The sequence below is a fragment of the Neovison vison genome, chromosome 2 (assembly GCF_020171115.1).
Source record: "Neovison vison isolate M4711 chromosome 2, ASM_NN_V1, whole genome shotgun sequence".
Taxonomy (NCBI): domain Eukaryota; kingdom Metazoa; phylum Chordata; class Mammalia; order Carnivora; family Mustelidae; genus Neogale; species Neogale vison.
Window position 1 is genome coordinate 223,372,512 of NC_058092.1, and position 19,877 is coordinate 223,392,388.

Below are 19,877 nucleotides of genomic sequence, written 5' to 3' on the forward strand. Positions count from 1 at the left end.
GGCTGTTCTCAATGAGGCAGGAGCCCTGAGCTACTCCTAACTTGAGGTCTAGGGGGGCAGCAAGGGGGTGCTGTTTGCTGAAACCGGTCTAGGTTCCAGGGACTGGTGGGTGGGAGAGTGAGGAACAGATCCCTTTGTGAGTCCTGAAGCCTCTCTGTCCAGGGGGTAAGGTTGGCCCCGGCTAAGCTCAGAGGGTGCAGCTCACTACATCAGCGCGGCAGTGAACCCCACCCCAGCATCAGGCTCTGCGGACATCACGGGCAGGTGAGCAGGAAAACCTGGAAACACCACCTCCCCAAGGCCTGTGATCTGCAACACCTGCTGTGCAGAACGAATAAGAAATGCCAGCGACTTCATAGGTGTGTTGTGAGGATTTAATACAGTATGTCGTGCGCAGCGCTAAGCCAGGTTCAGTGGGAAGGCTGCACTCAGAGGCAGCAGTGGTGAGCTGTGCAGGGGTTGACGGGAGAGCTCCGGGAACAGCACCTGACAGTGCTCCTCTGTCCTGTTCTCCCTCAGCTCCTCAGACGAAGGGTTCTTGGGGGCTCCAGGGGGGGAGTGCCAGGTGCTGATGGCGTGGGTGTGTGTGGGCAACTGTAGGGTAACTCCTGGACCTTACGTGGAATGTTTTAGTCACTCTCGTTGTTTTTGTGGCTCGGAGATTCCTGCTTTTCAGCCTGTTCCTAAAGGGTTAGATACGAGTAACTAGGCTCTCCATGCGACTCTCCGGGACCGCCACCACCCCGACCTTGAATGTTAGTCAGCTGTCACTGGAGGTAATGATGTTGCACACCCTAGGCAGTTTTGAAGACCTACTTAATATTTAGATAAGGTGGTTGCCTCAAAGGTTCCTGGTTCCATGTTGCAGTAGTTTGCCTTAAATAGTGGACTCTTGTCTATAAAAAGATAAAATGGGGAGAGAGGCATATTTCCAGCTGTTTATCCCACCAGCATGGATTATCATTTTCACTTAGATTCCCTAGATGATTTCTGGAAGGTTGTCTGAGTCTTTCCCCCAGGAATGATACTTTTCACTGTTGAATCTCTTAAGGCGGTAACAGTTTGGGACACAATCCTTAAGGGCCCCCTTAAAGAAGTGGGCACTGATTGTAGGAAAGGGGAAAATCTAAGGGACATTTCCTATTTGGGTTGGTTGGTGTTTCGCTTATATGAACTCCTGCTTCAAGGCCCTCATCCTGATTCTGGAAGGCCTTTGGTTATCTCTAGCTATTCAGTTCTTCTGTGGGCTTTCGTATTTGTTAGCATGATAAAATGATGGTTTTTTTCTCAAAAGAGATGAAAAAATTTGTCAGTTAAATATCACATTTTTAAGAAGAAGCATGCGCTTGTGGAAGGGTGACCGAAAAAGTGCCACATACTCTTGCCCTATAATAAACGTCATGCCTTTGAATTAAGGAGTGTGTGCCATCTGTGGATGCATTTCCTTTCTGGGACTTTGATTAGAGGGGTGGCCAACTGTACCTCCACTGTGTACTCCGCATTAGAACTCTTCGGACAGTATTTTTCAGAGCTTCTTTGCATGTGTAGCTCTGTGCCAGGACCACTATTGAGCATTTTATAGGCTTGAGCCTTAATTTTCACAGTGATGCTCTGAGGTTGACCCTTGTCGCATCTAGAGTTTGCAGAGACAGGACGAAGCTCCTGAGACAGGTTTTACAGCTAGACGAGTCAAGTAAAATTTCAGTCTGGGTCTTCCTTGCATCACAGCCTTCACTCTTGGTCACTGTGTCTATGCCAGGGGCTCGTAAACCATTTTTAAGGTACTGACCTGATAAAGATACGACTATCTGGTTTCTGAAGGTCTGTCCAGCTTTGTTCTATGATTCTGAGTGACTCCATGTTGGTGAATGAACCTGTGAGACTGTGTGATCTCTTCCTCTCGTGACTGCAGTTGCAATTCAGTGGCTCTTCAGCAGCTTGAGTCTCACCACTGACACAAGCGGGGCATGACAGGGGATGGAAGGTTCTAGAAGACACAGTCTTTGTCCTTAAGGAGTCTAGCTACAGTGGAATCAAGAAAGGTATATACGTGACTCCAGCATAGACATGATGTGACATAGAAAGAAAGGACTGTGGGGTCCTTGGGCTAGAGAGATGGGGCATTTTCATGAAGAACACCCTCCCGTGTGCCCAGTAGTAGCGCAGGAACAGGCAGGCCGTATGGGAATCATGACTGGACCCTGGACTCTGTCGGGTTGACTGCATCCCTTCCCCTTGTTTGCTTGGGAACTGGTCAACCTGGTGAGACCTGTAGTTTCCTAGGGATCTGCCTGGCACACAGTCATGATCAGAAGATACAAGATCGTGGGCAACTTGAATCCACCCCCTCCCGTGTTTTAGAGTCTGACTGGACTGGAAAAAAACCATATTGTGCAAAAACAGTGTGAAGGTGATGGTGTCCAACTTTGGTCAGAGTGAGCTTCTTCCATGTTTCTAAGAGGAAGAGGGAAAATTAACTTTGAAATCCTACCCCCGCTGAGCACCACTCTTGTGCAGAGTCTATCTTCATCCTTTGCTATCCTTTCTTTTGTGGTCTTGAGAAAGGTTTTCCCTGCATTTCCTGAGACAGGTTTTACAGCTAGACGGAAAGCAGCCGTGGAATTTGTGCGTCTGAGCCATAGACAGAACTGCGCCATCAGGCAGCTTCTCCCTAATGATAAAATAATAAATACCAAGAATAATAAGCCACCAGTCCTGTGTTTACCGTGTGGTAGGTTCAGTGCTAAGCTCTTCCCATGGATTTTCTTGAGAACTCTGGGTTCTGTGACTCTTGTTAGGACCCGGGCCTCTTACCCTTTGTACTTGTCTGTGCCCATGTGGTCCTCTGGTCTGGGGGTCATGCATCATGGCCGAAGAGAGAGCTACCATCTCTGGAACTCAACAGGCTGACTCAGGATGCGTGGGTCCTGATTCCAGACCCACTGAATCAGGTTCCTGCTGAGAGATCTCCTAGAGACAAGCTGGAGCGGAGAATTATAGGCTCCACTGCCCACTGCCGGCCCTTCAATCCCCATCCTTTGCTTCCTTCCATTGTTTCTGGTGGTCCCGTTTCTCAGAAGCCCTTTGACCTCTAAGTGACAGTCATCCCTGCTTTGGGTTATCTGTGGTTCTTCCTACTCATCGCATAGTCTTTCCACCCTTACTCTGGAACTGGTCTGCCTTCTTACATTTCAGCCGGTGTGTATCTTTCCAACCAAACAAAAGAAACGTCTGGAAGTTGGCAGTAGTCATCTTCCTTTCCTCCTGGTGGTCTTCGCTCTTCTGACTTCCTCTCCCTCCCTCTCCTTCTCTTTCCCCTCTCCATCCCAGCGTGCCTTAAGAGTTCAGTTGTTGGCTACTTTTCAGTTGGCCATGGCCTTGAGGCAGTAGCCCCTCATTCTGCTGGCTTTGGCCTTGTCCAGACCTTTAGGGCTGCTAGGGACGTGTGACCAAAGGTCCCTCTGCTTTGGGCCTTTGCATTTCAGTGCTTTGATTGCAAACTGGTAATTCACAACATGAGGCTCTTTGGGCCACTAGCTTACCCCTCTGGAAGCGTCCAGTTGTTTATGAGAATCGTTAAACCAGGCTGTTGCAAGTGTTGACTTCTTTCTCTGTAGTCATTTCTGGAGCATATGGAGGAGGAAGTCCATATTTTACGTTCCGAACATGCTCATGCAAGTTCGAAGCCCCTTTTAGAGATGCCTTCCACACAATTAACTGGGGTGAGAAATACTCTTTGCATATTATACCCCTTCCTTGTTCATTTAAAAAAAAAAAAAAAGGACAAGAAGAAAAACGCAAAGCAAACTAAGTGCTCCGTGGTCCCTGAACTCGAGAGTCACTAGTGGGCAGCACTGAAACCTCACTTCTTTCCTTGTAATGCAATTCCTTTTCCTTGATGTTAATGCAAGTTGTGCCTTCCTAAAAGTAATAAAAGGAAATGAAGACACGTTCTGAAATGAAACTTGACTCTAATCCATTCATCATCTAATACTGGCCTCTTTATCTTCGCTGGTACCTAATCTGGTTAAATGTCCCTGTTGTAGGATTTTAGTGAAAATCCTCTATGGGGAATAGGGTTTTTTTGCAATTGGATTACTCTCAGTAAATGGCCCAGTAGTTCGCTTGTTTCAGCTTCATTTTTCTTTTGTGGTCTTGCTGGGCTAAGTTACAGCACAGCATAGTGGAGGGGGTGGGGCAGGCTGAGAGTTGGAGCAGGGGTGGAGAAGGGGACAAGAATTTGGGAAGGTCTGGTCATGGCACCTAAAAAAAATCTTTAAAATGCTTATTTTCTTTTTTTTTCCCCCCCTGCTCCTTCTACCTATCCACCCTTCCTGAACATAAAAATGCTTGTACTTTGTTTGCTGGAACTGCCCATTTCTAGACAGCACCCCTTTTATTAGCCCAATTTATCATCATCCAGTTAATTTATTAGCATTCCCCCATGACTTGCTAATGAAATTCCTAATGAATCAGGGCTGCTGTAATCTGCATAAAATATGCAGGTGCTTGCCTGGCCGTCTAGGGTTTTCTGGTAAAGTTCACACCCCCAACCAGACCAGAAGTGGAGCTTTTCTTCCGTGCTATCGGTAAAGGACTGTAGCAGGCTGGCTGGTTCCCGGGGCAGGGAGCCCTTAGGAGTGGGAGGTGGTGGATAGGGAGGCTGTGTGGGTGGGACTTGGGCCCTGCTTGGTTTCTCGTAAGGGAAGGTGTTCCTAGCCTGTTCCCTGGGAAGCCTGCTTGCCTCCTGAACGTCCCTCCACTGGGGCTCTGGGGTCAGAGACCGCCCCACAGCCCCCAGTCAATTAAGTCCCCACGTCAGATTTATCTGACGGCTGGGAAAGAGCAGAGTCAGGGTCTGTGATGGGGTGGTGGTGGAGGAGGCACTTTTTACAGCCAGGCTCCGTAGGGAGGTAAAAACGGAAGCGTGCCCACCCAGAAAGCAGGCTTTACAAATACCTGTTACTTTTAATACCTGGATCAGGGCCAGGGTTGCGGGCGGGATTGAGCGCATCTGCCAGAATCCGGGCGGGAGGGCGTGGCCCCAGGAGCACCCGGGGCCTGTGTTGGGAAGTCTCGGGCTGCTGGGAGCCAGGCTGATGGTGTCCTTCTCTGTTTCTTTCCCTCCCGCAGTCGAACAAAGTGCCGGTCGTGCAGCACCCTCACCATGTTCACCCCCTCACGCCGCTCATCACGTATAGCAATGAGCACTTCACCCCGGGAAACCCACCTCCACACTTACCCGCTGACGTTGACCCCAAAACAGGTAGGCCAAGCGTTCGGTGCCAGGCGCATGTGCTGGGTCTGCGCCTGACCCCTGGGATTTGGGACGGGCTGTGGGCACTGTGGAGGGGCTCCTGTTCCTCTCCTGGGTGTTGAGAAGAAAGTACTTCGGGGAGGCCAGAGCCCGGGGAGGGAGTAGCTTCCCCCGTCCTTAAAAGAAGCCCATATGGAGCACCAATGATCTTTCTAGAGCTCCGCATACCCACTGGAAGGGCTGGCTATGAATCCCATACTGTTTTTCAGGAGTAGCTTCTCGTAGGCGTCCACGAGGAGTAGGTATCTCATGGTCTCCTTCTCAGAAGCTTGGGAATAGAGGAACCCCACCAGCATGGCCCCCCAAAGCTCTGGTTCATTTAGCAGCTGAGGAACTCTAGTCACTTGATGATGACGGTGTGGTGCAATCGTCACTGGGTCCCGCATCGTCGTTGCTGATTTATTTGGGCTCCTCTTCTGCAGTACCACCAAGCCCATTATACAGATGTGAAAACCAGGTTCATCGTGGAACAACCAGTAGGGTCTCAGGCGGAAGGTGTCACGTCACCCTTCAGCCTTAACCCTTTACCCTCCCTTCCATCCCATGTGCTCATCAACTGCTTTTTCCTCAGAGGGAAAGAGAAAGCAGGGTTCCTTGTGACCTCCTCTAACAACCAGCAACCGGCCGCAGCTCCTAGTGGGATGGTCTTGGGAGAAGAGCTGAGGCCAGGCCAGGCCGGGTGGTACACTGCCCGGGGTTTCTCCAACCAGCTAGTTCATTAGAAGGATGGATGCTAAATGGCTGTCCCGTGTCACTTTGTCAGACGGGATTGTTTGGTGTCGAGCTGAGGTAGATTGCCTGTTCATGCAGACTTCGCTGCCTCTGAATGAAACTACACATTAGCTGGTTTTCACCAGCCTCTGAGCCCCCTTTGTGCTCGTGGGGGACCCAGCCTGGTGCTTGGATGGCTGGAGGAGGCCGCCAGCCGGCCTCAGGCTCTGCAAGTGAATGGCAGCATCAACGTCTCATTTAAATAATGGTAGTACAGGGAATAGCTTTTAAATGGTTATCGTAAAACATATGATTAACGTCTGCAGACTGTTTACTTTTCCTCTGCGAACATTCTTTCAAGTGTGCAAATGGCTTGGTGTAGGGTCCAAGACCAGCTAATCTGTTTGGTTTTTGTAATAGAGAGAAAGCCATGTCTGCATGAAAATGTCACCCAGGGAGACTTAACTTACAGATTAAAAGCTTCCTGAATGAATTTTAAGAAATGGAATAGTTTTCATCCGCAGACACGCAGCTCATTACCTCCAGTACTGCGTTAATTCTGTAGCATTGTTCATTTTCTTCCCAGTTCAGCTGCTTAGATCAGTCCCTCTGTGTCAGAATTGCTTCCAGCACTCTTGCTTTGCTCAGGATTGAGGGCAGGAGCCTGTGGAGTAAGTGTGCAGTCACTTGGGCCTTTAGGATGTGCTCAGCTGTGTCTTGTGTCATGTCTACCTGGTCAGCGGCTAGGGCTGGTTCTCCTAGATGGCTGCCTCCAGAGAAGTAGGTTCTAGACCTGCGTCCGCTGGTCTGCTCAATTCAGATCCTACCCTGGAGAAGAGGCCATGGTTCCTGGTGAGTTTCTGCCACAGTTCCGCCTCTCAGCTGAGGTGGAGACATTCTAGAAGAGCTACCTTTTTTGAAAGAAGGCAAGAGTCACCCTTCCAAAAGCCATAACTGGAAAGGCATTGTTAGAAACTTAGAAGAGGGGACTCTGGTGCATTAGAAGTAAAAGGAGTAGAGGCCAAGTTGGGAGGGCAAAGAGCATTTACATGACTCGATCACCAACAATGTGCCAGACCCTTCAGGTTTTTCTTTAATCTCAGTAATCACACTGATCCCATAAGGCAGAAATACCCAAGACAGTATTTTCAGGGTCTGCGTCTACCCCGTGTACCCATCCATCTAGAAGGAGATAAACCACTTTGTCAAGGTAGAGCAGGGAGAGATGATGAACAAAACCTACCCACAACTCTTAATGACCACAGTCATGGAAAGAATCTCACGCTAGCTCTGCTCATAGGAGAGAAGTCTCTATCCTCCTTTCCCTGTTCCCATCCCTTGGCAGTTTCTCTGTCCTTCTCTCCTCCTTGGTAACCGAAATGCTGCTTCTTCTCCCAGGAATCCCACGGCCTCCACACCCTCCAGATATATCTCCGTATTACCCGCTATCGCCTGGCACCGTAGGACAAATCCCCCATCCGCTAGGATGGTTAGTACCACAGTAAGGAGTTCCATTTTTTTAATTCCCTTTTTGTTTCTTACATGGGCATGCTTATTATTTATCCTGTGCGTGTGTGTGCACATGCGTGCATGTGTGTACATGTGTGTGAGTTTCGGAAGACCGGGTTGGTCCCCACCAACCCTGGCAGGGGGTGCTTGGGGAAGATGCTGCACAAGGTGCCCCGTGGGGAAACTGGCGAGTCAGTAGCCCTTCGGATGGGCCATGTAGGAGAAACATTGTTGATACTTAGCATTCTGAACCCACAGCCTCCAAAGACTCTGGGTTTCTCTCTGTAAACAAGGGTGTCCTTCAAGTACTTCAGGAATAGCAGAGGCGCTCAGGGCTTCTGTCAGAGAAAGTCGGTCATGGCTCTCCTGCTGGTGGCAGCCCAGTCTGGAGGCCTGTTTGTTGTTGGTTTGAGGCAGCACAGGAGTGGCAACAGGCATAATGTCATTTTGAAACAGGGTGAGAGTGGGTGGGGTTTCCCCAGAAGCCCATAACCCCTCGCCCCATCCTGACCATTGCTCCCAAGACTGGCAACAAGAGTGGAAAGGGCTGCCTGTTGGGACAGACGGTATGCAGCCAGCATCTCTCTGCGATTCTTGGTTCACCTGATTGTGAGGGGTGGGGGTGGGGCTTTGGAAATCCCTCCTGCAGCACACGGAGCCTTCCTGAGTGTCAGCCAAGGTTACTGGCAGTGCGCAGGACATCGAATCGCCTTTTACTATTTGTCTTCCTATCACCCAGTCTTGCTTTTATAGTACCATCCATTAACCTTCCTTAAGACGACTTGAAAAATGTGTATTTCCAAGCCAGAGTAGAAAGGCCTTTACTGCATAAGCATACCACGCGCAAGTGTGTGTGTGTGTGTGTGTGTGTGTGTGTATGCATGTAATATCTGTTTTGTGATTGCATTCTTGTGTGTGTATTTCTCCATGTGTATCCGTGATCGCTACTCTAAAAAACAAGGACAATTTATTGTCTTAACAGAAATATGTCCTGGGTTAAACTCTGAAGTTTGGGTTTTGGGGAAGACCCCCTGTTGTAGCCTTATAGAAGATACAGTCTGGAATAGTTTGCCCCATGTTTCTCTAGTTGAACACACTCTATCCTGTTCTGTGAAAAACAGCTTGGAGTCTGAAGTAGCTGTACAAAATACTGACCGTGGGTGTACTTTCTGTTGATTTTTTTTCTCCTTCATTTTGTTGGGGAGGGTAGACACGGACGTGAGCTTGTATCCCGTTCCTTCCTCAGAAAATGGGACCATATTCCTGGACTCGTTCTCTGTCATCCCTTGCCCCGTTCAGCTGATGGGCAGATATTTGAAGGCTAGATAAAAAGGAATAGCCAACTCAGACAACCCTCTGTCAGAAAAAGTTGTGTGTCTTTCATGAGGATGCTATTTTGCATGTTGCTGTATTTTTTAATTATTGTAATGAGGTGTGATTGTCTATTGGTTACCCACAATTCTTCTTGGGGACTCTCCCCCCGGTAACTCTTGTCAACACTTGTTAATTTGACAAAAGGCTACAAATTAAGCTCTGTTAATTTAATGTTTTCTCACCGAGATCTAAATACCGAAAGAGGCCCAAAGCGTAACTGAAGTCCTTTGATTCACTGCACTTTATTTTGGTATAAATTTACATTCATTATTGTTTTCCTTTGGATGTGTAGCCCTCAATTAGTGTGATGGCTCCATTAAAGCAAGCGAGACTTCGCCTTTAATTATTACAACAAAACACCTAGTTTCAGCTTGGGGAGAGGGTCTCTATTGACATAAGCAGAGGTTATAAAATTTAATTAGCCATTCCTATCAGATTTATGGCATTCAAATTGTTCTGTGTTTCTTCCCTTTGATCCTTCCTGTACAATCCCCAAGATTTTTGTTCTGATCAAATGAGAATAAAGCTTACTGTGCAGAGAGAACTTTCCCTTTTTCTTCTTTTTCTTTTCCCCACCCCCACCCTTGTTTGCGCTCTCTTACTTTGTACCCCCCCCTCTTTTTTAGGCAAGGTCAGCCAGTGTACCCAATCACGACAGGAGGATTCCGTCACCCCTACCCCACAGCTCTGACTGTCAACGCTTCCATGTCCAGGTGAGTTCCAAAACGGGGGCCTCCAACCAAGTCAACCATTGGGAACTTCTCAGGAAGTGCTCTAGATGGTTTCCAGGCCATCCAGCGGCCGCTTCTTCAAGTTATCCTAATGGTCTAAGACCAATAGGGCATTGGGCTTTACTCCTAGAAAACACTGAAAAAATTAACCTGAACTTCTAAGATAGGTGATGTCAAAGTTTTGAGGTTGAACTGGGAATCGATGTATTGAACAGTATTTTTTTTTTTAAAGACTTACAAAGGTGGGAAAAAGTAGTTAGGACATATAGAACTTTTTAAAATGTTGTTTCTCTGTTCCCCTATACTGGGTAAGAACAGAAAGGGTGGAAGTCATTTTAATAGTATGTAAAGGAGAGTTTGAGGAAGGGTGTGGTCTTTTCAAAATTAGATTCTTTACTGTCAACAAGAAGGGACACCCATGTCCCAACACACACCTCTGGAAAGTAGTACTAACCCAAAGAATTAGAAGGGGAGCCCCCTCCCTGCTCAGCAGGAAGCCTGCTTCTCCCTCTCTCGCTCCTCCTGCTTGTGTTCCCTCTCTCACCGTGTCTCTCTCTGTCAAATAAATAAAATCTTTAAAAAAGCAGGGGGAGGAGCCCCATATGGAATTTTAAGTTGTTTATTAGCCACGGTTTTAAAGAAGTTCGATATCAGGGAGGGAAACCCAGGTGAAATTCTTTTTAAGGATCTGTTTTATTCAACCTATTGTCAAAATATTCTCATTTTTGCATTTAGCCCTGTAAAGCAACCGTCAATGAGATTTTACATTCTGTTTTGTACTTTCTTTTTTTAAATCTGGTATGTATTTTACACTTAACAGTACATCTCAATTTCGACTGGCCACATTTCACGTACTCAAAAGCCACGTGTGGCCGGTGACCGCCACACTGGCCTATGTCGCTCGAAGTCTTGGAAAGCTTAAAAAAAAAAAAAAAATCGTGTGTGCAGAACAGGAATTTGAAAAGGACCCATCAAATAGCCAGCAAAGAATTCCTACACCCAGACAAAGGACAGAATGATGTTTACTTTCCTTAATAGGGGAGGATCTTCAACTTCTAATTTAAATATTTTGGGTCACAAGCTCCGCACTGACTTCTACTTCGTATGAAATATTTTGCTGTGTTTATTTGGATAAAAATGGTAACTTCTTCCTTCAAAAAAAAAAAGTGGTGTGTGCGTATGCATTCGTATATCTCTATGCACATAAATATGTGTGTAATATGCACACACAGATACACCCACTTGTGTGTACCTGGATCTTTCTAATCCCCTGTTCTCCTTTTCCTCCCTCTAATTAATTCTGGCTAATTTTTCAATGAGTGCTAGTTTATTTACAAACTGGTTGGCAGCAGTAGGCTTAAGTAGTCACTAATCGCTCCTAATGATAGTTTTATTTTCTGTTCATCTGATTTTCAGTCAAGTTAATTAAATCGGTGGAGGTTTAGACTTTCCTGATGGGCTACAACAAGTAATCCATTTTGATGATGGCCCATAATTAAATCAGCATGCATTACATGGCAAGGATGCTGTCCCTAGCATCTTCCCCCAACCTCCATGGTGTATATGGGAACCCAAGACCAGAAGGAGGGTTTCCTGCTTACAAAACAGTAATGCTGGTGGGGGAAAGAGTAAGAATCACATTCATGAAGAAAAACAGGCTGTGGTGTACCTCCCATTTGTAATTATACCGTAGCGATCCCGACATTTTAAAGATCCAGTCCCTACATGGGGTAAAGGATCTCGGTTTCAAAATCCACACCGATATGGGTTAGGCGGGCAAATGCCTTTGCATCCTCTTCTCCAGTGAAAAGAGGAAGGTTCCGTTCATTACATAATGTCATCACCACCTTGCAAAGCCTGGGAACGAATTGGGAGTCTCCCAGGACGAGAGCTGCTTCGGAGAGCAGCTCCTAATCCACAGCGTCTCTTCCCTGCAAACCAGCATTTATCATACCCCCGATTGTTTTCATGTTTGTTTACTTGGTGCCTTTGAGAGGTTAAAAGCAGTGAAGGAATTGTCGGATAGGGATTGGGGTTAAGCTTATCGATTGAATTATCATTAGGAGGTTAGCCGATGATTTAGAGGTGGGCAAAGGGGTGGTGGAGAGGAAGGAAACAGTGGGAGGAAAGGTTAGGGGCTCAGGGTGCAGGGGGGAGGCCGCCGATTCCCCAGGTAGGCCTTATGAAAGGTAGCTAGTTAAAAAGCGTATACAGCAAATTAAATACATTATTGTGGTAATGGGGCGACAGAAGTATGGGGCTATTATACTTATGGCAGTTATAGGAAATGTAGGCAGCTTGCCCTGTTCCAGAACACCCTTTGATATTCATTCTATTCAGCAGCCGGGGCCAGGACTTCTCAGAATTAAGTGATGGGTCATTATACTTTAAACACCATGGAGAAGCCTAGATTGGCAATTAAACAGCTCTTGCTGACACTCACTTGTGCCACCCTGTGACCCCCTTTAGATTGAGATGTTGGAGCTCCGGGCCCTCAGCCTGCTAAATTGGTGCAAGGCTCTTCTCCTGACGAGAGCGGGCTCTGAAATCTGCCGGCTTCAAAGGGAGCGAGATCATGTATAAACCATAATGTGGGTGCACCGTGGCTCACAAAAAATAAGGCAGGAAGAGATGAAATGTTACCAGTGCAAGGGGGAAAATGAGAGAATAATGACAAACCTAATGCAACTCAAAGCAGGATTGTTGCACGAGGAAAATGCATCCCACTGCTTGTGCATGAAATCAAGGCCGCCGGATGACATCCAGTTAACAGAAACGTGTCAACAGTGAAGTAAAGTGAGAGTGAGCAAGAGAGGAGCCCCTGAGACAGCCAGAAACAAAAATTAGTTGTCCTTAACAAGTTAAGGTTCATCATTATATTCTGGCTCGGAGCCATAAAAGCAGACGGGGGTATATAATGAGCTGCTTAGAATTTTTAGGGTGTTTATCGCATTTCATGAAATAGTTGTCCACAGAAAGGAATTTCTTGAGCCAAGGTGTGCCTGTACCCCCGCCCCCCCACCCCCGCCGACGCCCAACATCCCGGTTCTTTTTCTGCTATACATTCGTCAGACAGATGAGTATGTGTGTAGGCGTGTGAACTTGGAAGTGTTCGTTCCCCGTGGCCTGCACTGGAAATTTGGCCCCACCCCAAAATGTGCTGGAACTGTAGTATCTGCCTGTGGTGTTTGCGGGGGGGGGGGGAGGGTGGTGTCCCCACACACCCCCCCACACACACCTACTACCTACACCATACACACACAGTGTTTCTCTGTCTCTCCCCCCTCCCCCCTTCTCTCCCTCTCTGTGGTCCCCACCTTCCCCCTTCTCTCTCTCTCTCTCATGTCTGTACACATATTCTCATTCAGCAAGAAGAGAACATATGTATTTGAGGAATGTCAAGCCTTTAAAATTCGCAGTAAAAGCTGCCACTCCACCCACCGCTTCACCCAAGGGCTTCCAAGAACACATGTTCTTAACTTCTGTTTCCTCAGAGGCCCTCATGCAGTGGGAAGGAGCAGGGAGTAACATGGGAGCCCAAGTGCCTTCCGAGGGTTTGCTTTTCATTTTCTCAGGGAAAGGGAATGGAGGTTGTTTGTTTTTTCTTCCTCTTTTTCTCTTAGACTCTTTCCCTCCCTCCCTCTTTTCTTTCCATCCTTCCTCTCATATATCCTAAAGGATTTACATGGTTCTTACTAAAAAATCGTGTCATTGTTACCAAACTTTGATACTGGCTTTAATTTGTAAAAGGTAGTGGCAGGAGAGGGCCACATCAGGATGGAATTTCTGTCAAATGTCCACTCTGAGTCTGGGCCCCTTTAGAAATCTGGCTTGTGCATTGGTATTTTCTCCGTTGATCTACACAGATTCGGTTAGTTAATTTTTTTTTTTTTAAACCATTTTCAAGTTCACATTTGCTACATTATTTGGGTGAAATGGAAAATCTTTTCATCTCCAGTCCACATAGGAAAAGAACCTTATAAACGCAGGGTCCTCTTGCAGTCACTGTCTCAGTAAGCCCTTACTAGCGTCTCCACTGCCCACCAGAGTCGGCAGCCTCGAGGGCAGGTCTTCATTCTCTGGATGCTCTATGGGACTGTACTGGTTTGGATTGATGAAGAAAGCATCAACTGCTTGATCTGGTTCTCCTTCCCCCAGACAGTGCCCACCTGCTCACTTGCCTAACCCGGACAGGTGGGAGCCTGTCCATTTTGTTTCTCTCGGGGTTCTACCCTTTTTGCCCCTCACCCTACTATTCTCTACAGTGGTATGTGTTCTCTTAAGAAGGGTGGTTCTTCTAACCCAGTACAACTCATGGCGACTCCAAGCATATCAGAAAACATGAAAGCTGTTTGTCTGATCCCGTTGTCACTCCACATGTGGGCCAAGATGAGCATTTTAAAACTAGCTCTTTATGTTCTGGTGAGTTTTCATGGTAGAGAAATGCTAATTCAGGGCCTAAGGGGGGTTTCAAAGAACTTCCTTAAAAATGGACTGTATTAGAGGAGAAAACAACCTTTATTCATAGAGTTACCACTTGGATAATCATTTAGAAGGCCTTTGAAGGCATAGGCAGCCTATTAAGTAAATGTAATTTAGGAATACTAGAATTACAGAGCAGGAGAGGGTATATGCATCCGAATTCAAAGCTCCATTTATGTGTGTGTGTATAAAATACAGCTTTTTTTTTTTTTCATCTTTCCATAAGTGGGCATAAGCTTACGTAAAATATCTGTGATTTATGAAGAGAACCAGATAGGAAGTATTTGGATTTTCCCCATCTTCCTGCCTCACTTTCTCTCATTCCTGTCAAAATGATGGGGCATACCAGCAAAAGCAAAAGAAATATTTTATTGTACTCTATCAGCAGAATTTGGCTTAATGCGGCATGTATGGCGTTGTCAAAAATGTGTGCTTCAGCCACGTTAATATTTTATTCAGCTGTCCATATGCAACAATAGATTTCACCTTTCATTCTAGAGCTGATTAGAACTTAGGAAATTGTCTTCTTAGATGCCACTAATAATGCCTCAAAAAACAAGTGGACGTGTGATTTCCAGCAGGTAGTCTGAGCCTACTTTTCCGCCCAAGTACATCCGTTGTATTTGTCTTTTGCTAAAGATGTTAAAAATCATAATGTCTCTTGTCAGTAGCAATAATGAAGGGGAAGATTGGCTTTAATGACATTATGAGAATCATTATGTTTAATTTATCACTAATTAATGCTGACAGGTTTCATATGCCTTGGGTTGCTTTCATGTGAGTGTTACGTGCTGGGGTTTTTTTTTTTTTTTTTTTTAAATTGTGTGTACACATCCCTCCCCATTCATTCATTTTGATTCTGACGATTTACACAGCTTCCTGTCTTCCAGGTTCCCTCCCCATATGGTCCCACCACATCACACTCTACATACGACCGGCATCCCCCACCCGGCCATAGTCACGCCAACAGTCAAACAGGAATCCTCCCAGAGTGACGTCGGCTCACTCCACAGCTCGTGAGTGTTACTCTTTCGGTCACTTTCTGCTTCCCCGTCTTGTCTAGCCTGTTGTTGATGCCGTGGCTGCTGGGCGGTGGCCCTGCCTGTGGCTGGCCGTGGTACGAGCGCCTCGGGTAGACCTGTGTCCTCAGACAGGCTCGGATTTGCACCCGTGTCCCCGGCCCTCCCCCACGACTGAACGTTTGGAAGCCTGTCCTGCGAGCGCGGGAGGCGCCGGCCCAGGGGCTACTGGCCACGCTGTTCTTCTCCCCCAAGCCCCCGGCTTAGGAAAACAGTGTGCCTGGGACCCTCGAGGAAGTGATTGCGAAATCGTTCTCTTCCCCCACACACCTGCTGGGATGTTTTTGTTCCATTTTCCAGGCTGGAGGAGGCCCGCAGTGGAAGCGTGCTTCTCCTTCAGAGCTGCTAGGTTTGGGTGTTGAGCCGCCGGGGGAGCTGGGTTCTCTGGGGAAGTGGGACCTTGCCATTGTTTATGGGGTTGTGTTTGTCTGTTCTGCCTATATCCAGAAAGCATCAGGACTCCAAAAAGGAAGAAGAAAAGAAGAAGCCCCACATAAAGAAACCTCTTAACGCGTTCATGTTGTATATGAAGGAAATGAGGGCAAAGGTCGTGGCGGAGTGCACGTTGAAAGAAAGTGCGGCCATCAACCAGATCCTGGGGCGGAGGGTACGTCGCTCCTTCGCTGGGAGAAGGGGGATGGATGGCCCGGGGTACAGTGGGTGGCATGGCACGGTAGCCCTGTCCCTTCAGTCACGTGCTGACTTCTTCTGTGCCTTGATGGGAGCGTGACCAGAACGACCTTCTCCACACCCACCGCCATCTTCCCCAAAGTGAGGTTTTGTCTGAGCACTCCCGTGCGAGCCAGGACCCTGCAGAGCCGACCCGCCTTTTCGCCCCAGCCCCAGGGTAGTTTGTGATGTTTTGTCCGCCTCTCCCCGCCTCTGTGTCCCCTCCAGTGGCACGCACTGTCCAGAGAAGAGCAAGCAAAGTACTACGAGCTGGCCCGGAAGGAGCGACAGCTTCACATGCAGCTGTACCCCGGCTGGTCCGCGCGGGACAACTATGTAGGTGTTCATTTTTTCTCAGCACCGCAGTCTGTAGAGACGTATTGGGGGATTCCTCTGCCCAAAGGGAGTGCTACCTGCCACCTTAAATCAGGCCTCAGAACCATTCTGGTTCTGCACACTCCTGGGACCAGGAGCATCCTGTCTGAGCCCCAGTCTGGGAGGTTGGGGGAAGGGCGGGGGTCTTCGTCCTGGCTTCCAGTATGGCTCCATCAGCAGGCCAGAGTTCTTCAAGGAGGAGGGAGGAGGGCCCTGTTCTGTTGTTCCAGCTCGGGAGCTGTGCACGCCTTCTTGCCCAAGTCTTCGCAAAGACCCAGCTCTGGGATGTGCCTCAGTCTTCTCAGCAAGGGTTCATGGGGCCTGACAGGGAAGGCCTTGGGTAGCAGTGGAGCGAGTTTAATTCCTCCCAGGCCTTCCAGCAGGGCCTGGGCCCTTACGAGGGAGAAAAGGACCAATTGCCCTGCGCTGTAGTGCAGGACAAGTTGGAAATCCAGTTCCTCCTGGGAGGGGCACGGTGGGAGGACCCTGCGAGCAGCCGGCGGTGGTCTTCCTCTGGTGGGGCACGGGAAAGGCCTCGGGTCCCCTGGAGGGTCGGGAAAGGGTCCAAGCCACGTGAGGTGTCTTCTAGGTCTCTGTGTTGACTGCAGGATTTGCCTAATTTCCTCCCCAGGGTTTGAGGAGACGCGGTGGGATTGTTGCTTTCACTACTCACAGCAGTTGTGACACCCAGGGCTGCTGTCCTCGCCTGACCTTGCTGTCCTCTCCCCGTTATTTCTCGTTCCGCGTTTTGCCCAGCATCCTTCTGGCTGGCTCTCCTCCCGGTGGAGGACGTGTCTCTTATTTCACCTGATGCTTTTATTCCAAGGCATTTGGTGTTATAAAGTGATTCTTAACCATTCACTCTCTAGGGTGGTGAAGGCAAAGCTTGCCCTGACTTCAGCAGTGGGCTTCTCCTCCCATATCTGGTCAGTGGCGTGGAGCCGTGGCAGGGCCTTCCTCCCGTGCACGCTCCTGACCTAGCTCTCCTGTGGACGTCTGTGGTGAACACGCTCTCTCTGTCCGTGGGTTGAGATCAGTTCAGTTAGTGCTGGTCACAAGTGTGCCCACACGGTATTAGGGGACTTAGTTGTGACTCTCAAAACTAATCTGCCATCAAGAAGCCACAGACACGGGCGGGAAGCTGGGGGTCCCGAGCAGATGCCGTCTTCTGCTTGTTCTCATGGTTTCCCATACCTGTCAACCTGTGCTTGCTAGTCTGCTCTTCCCTGTGCAGAGAAGAGGCGTACGGAGAACACAGACCATTGGGGTTCACCCCCACGTCTTCATCACTGCCCCCAGCCGCCGCCCTTTGGGTCTCAGTGGCCTTGGCTGGCCGCACGAGGCTCTGTTCCTCCTGGGAGTTGAAATGGGAATTAGTGCCGGTATCTCTCACTGGAATGTTTGCTGTGGTCAGGGCCCTTGTCACTCACAGATGGTCATGCACCGGGTCGTAGCTGCTTGGGACCTTTCCATTCGCCCTCAGCATGTGTACATGGGGAAGCCTTTCTTCTGGAATGGAAAGGAAGAGGATGAGAAAGTGAATGCTCTCCCACAGGCTTGCCGCTCACCCCCACCTGACCTCAAGGTGGAGATTTCCAGCAGCAGGCCAGCTCTGTGGCCTCCACATGCACAGCCATCTCATTTCAGGACACTCTTCTCCTGGTTTCGGGTCAGAAGCTCTTAGAGTTTACCTCCACCTTCTACCTGCTACAGACCTAAGTCTGAGTGATCTAGGATGGTACCACAGAGAGGAATTCTGCTCCCCTATAGATACCGTATCCCCAACAGACATTTGGGGTCATGGTAGGGCCTTCATGTACAGCTTTGCAGGATGTGCACTGCACAACTCTAGGGAGTGCCATTTACATTATGGCCTGTGTGCATGGTGCCCTCTGGAGTTGTGCAGGGGGAGATCTTCACAAAGATACACAAAGGCCAACTTCGTGTTAGCTTCAAAAGAATGCTGCCACTGACTTGCCCAGGAGTCAGTTAGAGAGGCATTGCCCTGGGCTTTCTGTGAAGTGCTTTCTAGGTTTTAGAGAAGGTCCACGAGACACTTAAAGTGACTTCAGCTCAGCTTCACATTCGGAAGAAGCTCAGTATAATTAAGGGAGCCTCTGACAAGACTGGAGAGAAAGTTTAGAGGGAGATCTAGATGTAGGACTGAAGGAGCTTTATCCCGCATACAGGGTACTGTCGGACTCCCACCATGGCTCCTTACACGTGAGCGTGAACACACATGCACTCTGCCCTCCCATCTTCCCTCCCTTTGTTGCCCCAGAAAACAATCTGTGGAGCCAAGGGTAAGAGTTCAGGTCTTATGGGTTTGACTGTGGTGCAACCTATCAGGTTTGGGTTTTTTTCTTACCTGACTCGACATAGGAATTCCTGTACATTACTGTGGTTGTTGTAAAGTCCAAAAGATTCTTCTAGGAAAAGTTTTCTGAGCAAACTTCATGCCTCATGTTCCTGCTTTTCCAGTTAAGGGACAATGGAAGCCTTAGTAAAATAGAACAGTCACATTTGGGTTGTTGGACTTGACATCTTCTGGGGGCACAAGAGAAAAGAGTTTGGTCCCATAGTGCTGTCTGGCCCCTGTATTAGAACATTGTTGCTTTTCTAGCTCTTCCAGATTACGTAAAGGACACAAATCTTAAACCATTGCCTATCTCGAATTCCCCACCCCCTACCACCATATTTGGGCTTTTTCTTTTGTTACATCTAAGGAGAGAAAGGGATGGCTGCCCCCCTTGAGACATGTGTCCCTCATCACTAAATCGTGTTTATTAAGCTCTTCTTGTCCTCTTCTGATTAAAACACAGTCCCTGTCCTCTGGAAGCCCTTAGTTTAAACGAGCCTATCCTCCGTCACCTCAACTATGTGTCCTAAACTGACAGCTTCCCACGGGGCCTAGAACTTTGAGCTGCCTTTCAGGACATATGGAGGGAGATAGGAGATGGGCGGGCACTGTATTAAAGCGGAGGTGACTGAGAACCCGCTGGCTGTGTGGATGCCAACACTGCCCAGAGTCACCACGGTTTGGGGGGCCCCGCTGAGTGTTCACTCAGGCTCCTAAATAAACCGAAACTGGCCCTTCCTGCCTTTTCCTAGATGGCCAGGCAGTACTTCGCTGCTCCCCAGGAAAGGCACAAACGTGAAGATAGGCTGCCGAGGCTCATGAGAGGGCCCCAGGAACTCCTTTTATTTTATTATTTTATTTTTACATTGTCTATCAAGGGCGCGCTCGGGTGCCTCAGTCAGTTAAGCTTCTGATTCTTGGCTTCGGCTCAGAGCATGATCTCAGGGCTGTGAGATCGAGCCCTGTGTTGGGTGAGCTTGCTGAAGATGCTGTCTCCCTCTTCCCCTCCCCCTGCTCACACACGTGTGGGCACACACACACTCAAATAATCTTTAAATTGTTTATCAAGGAGTAGAATATGTCTCTCAAAGTTTCAAACTCAAGGCCAAGACAAACTTCCCAAATGGTATGGGCCCAAGTTCTGAGAGAAAAAAGGGGCTTTCTTTGAGCCATTGGATGGAGCTAAAACCGTGGCATCTCCACCGTGAGGTTCTCATCTTTACAGGGCCTTAGGGGTTGTCACGTTGACCACCTGTCTTTCTTGTTTTTTC

The 19,877-nt window shown here is 48.3% G+C and overlaps 1 protein-coding gene across 37 annotated transcripts in view; it reads left to right on the top strand.

The window, feature by feature from the left end:
- Window positions 1–19,877, top strand: part of TCF7L2 (transcription factor 7 like 2) — a 197,799-nt gene that overhangs the window by 166,945 nt on the left and 10,977 nt on the right. For 18 of the 37 annotated variants that reach the window (XM_044240523.1, XM_044240528.1, XM_044240527.1 and 15 more), the window contains 6 exons: window positions 5,134–5,266; window positions 7,427–7,529; window positions 9,538–9,624; window positions 15,000–15,140; window positions 15,651–15,810; window positions 16,101–16,208. In XM_044240523.1, coding sequence (XP_044096458.1) covers window positions 5,134–5,266; window positions 7,427–7,529; window positions 9,538–9,624; window positions 15,000–15,140; window positions 15,651–15,810; window positions 16,101–16,208 — 732 coding nt within the window. The remainder of the gene's footprint in view (window positions 1–5,133; window positions 5,267–7,426; window positions 7,530–9,537; window positions 9,625–14,999; window positions 15,141–15,650; window positions 15,811–16,100; window positions 16,209–19,877) is intronic. The other 19 variants (XM_044240526.1, XM_044240534.1, XM_044240536.1 and 16 more) reach the window with 3 other exon arrangements.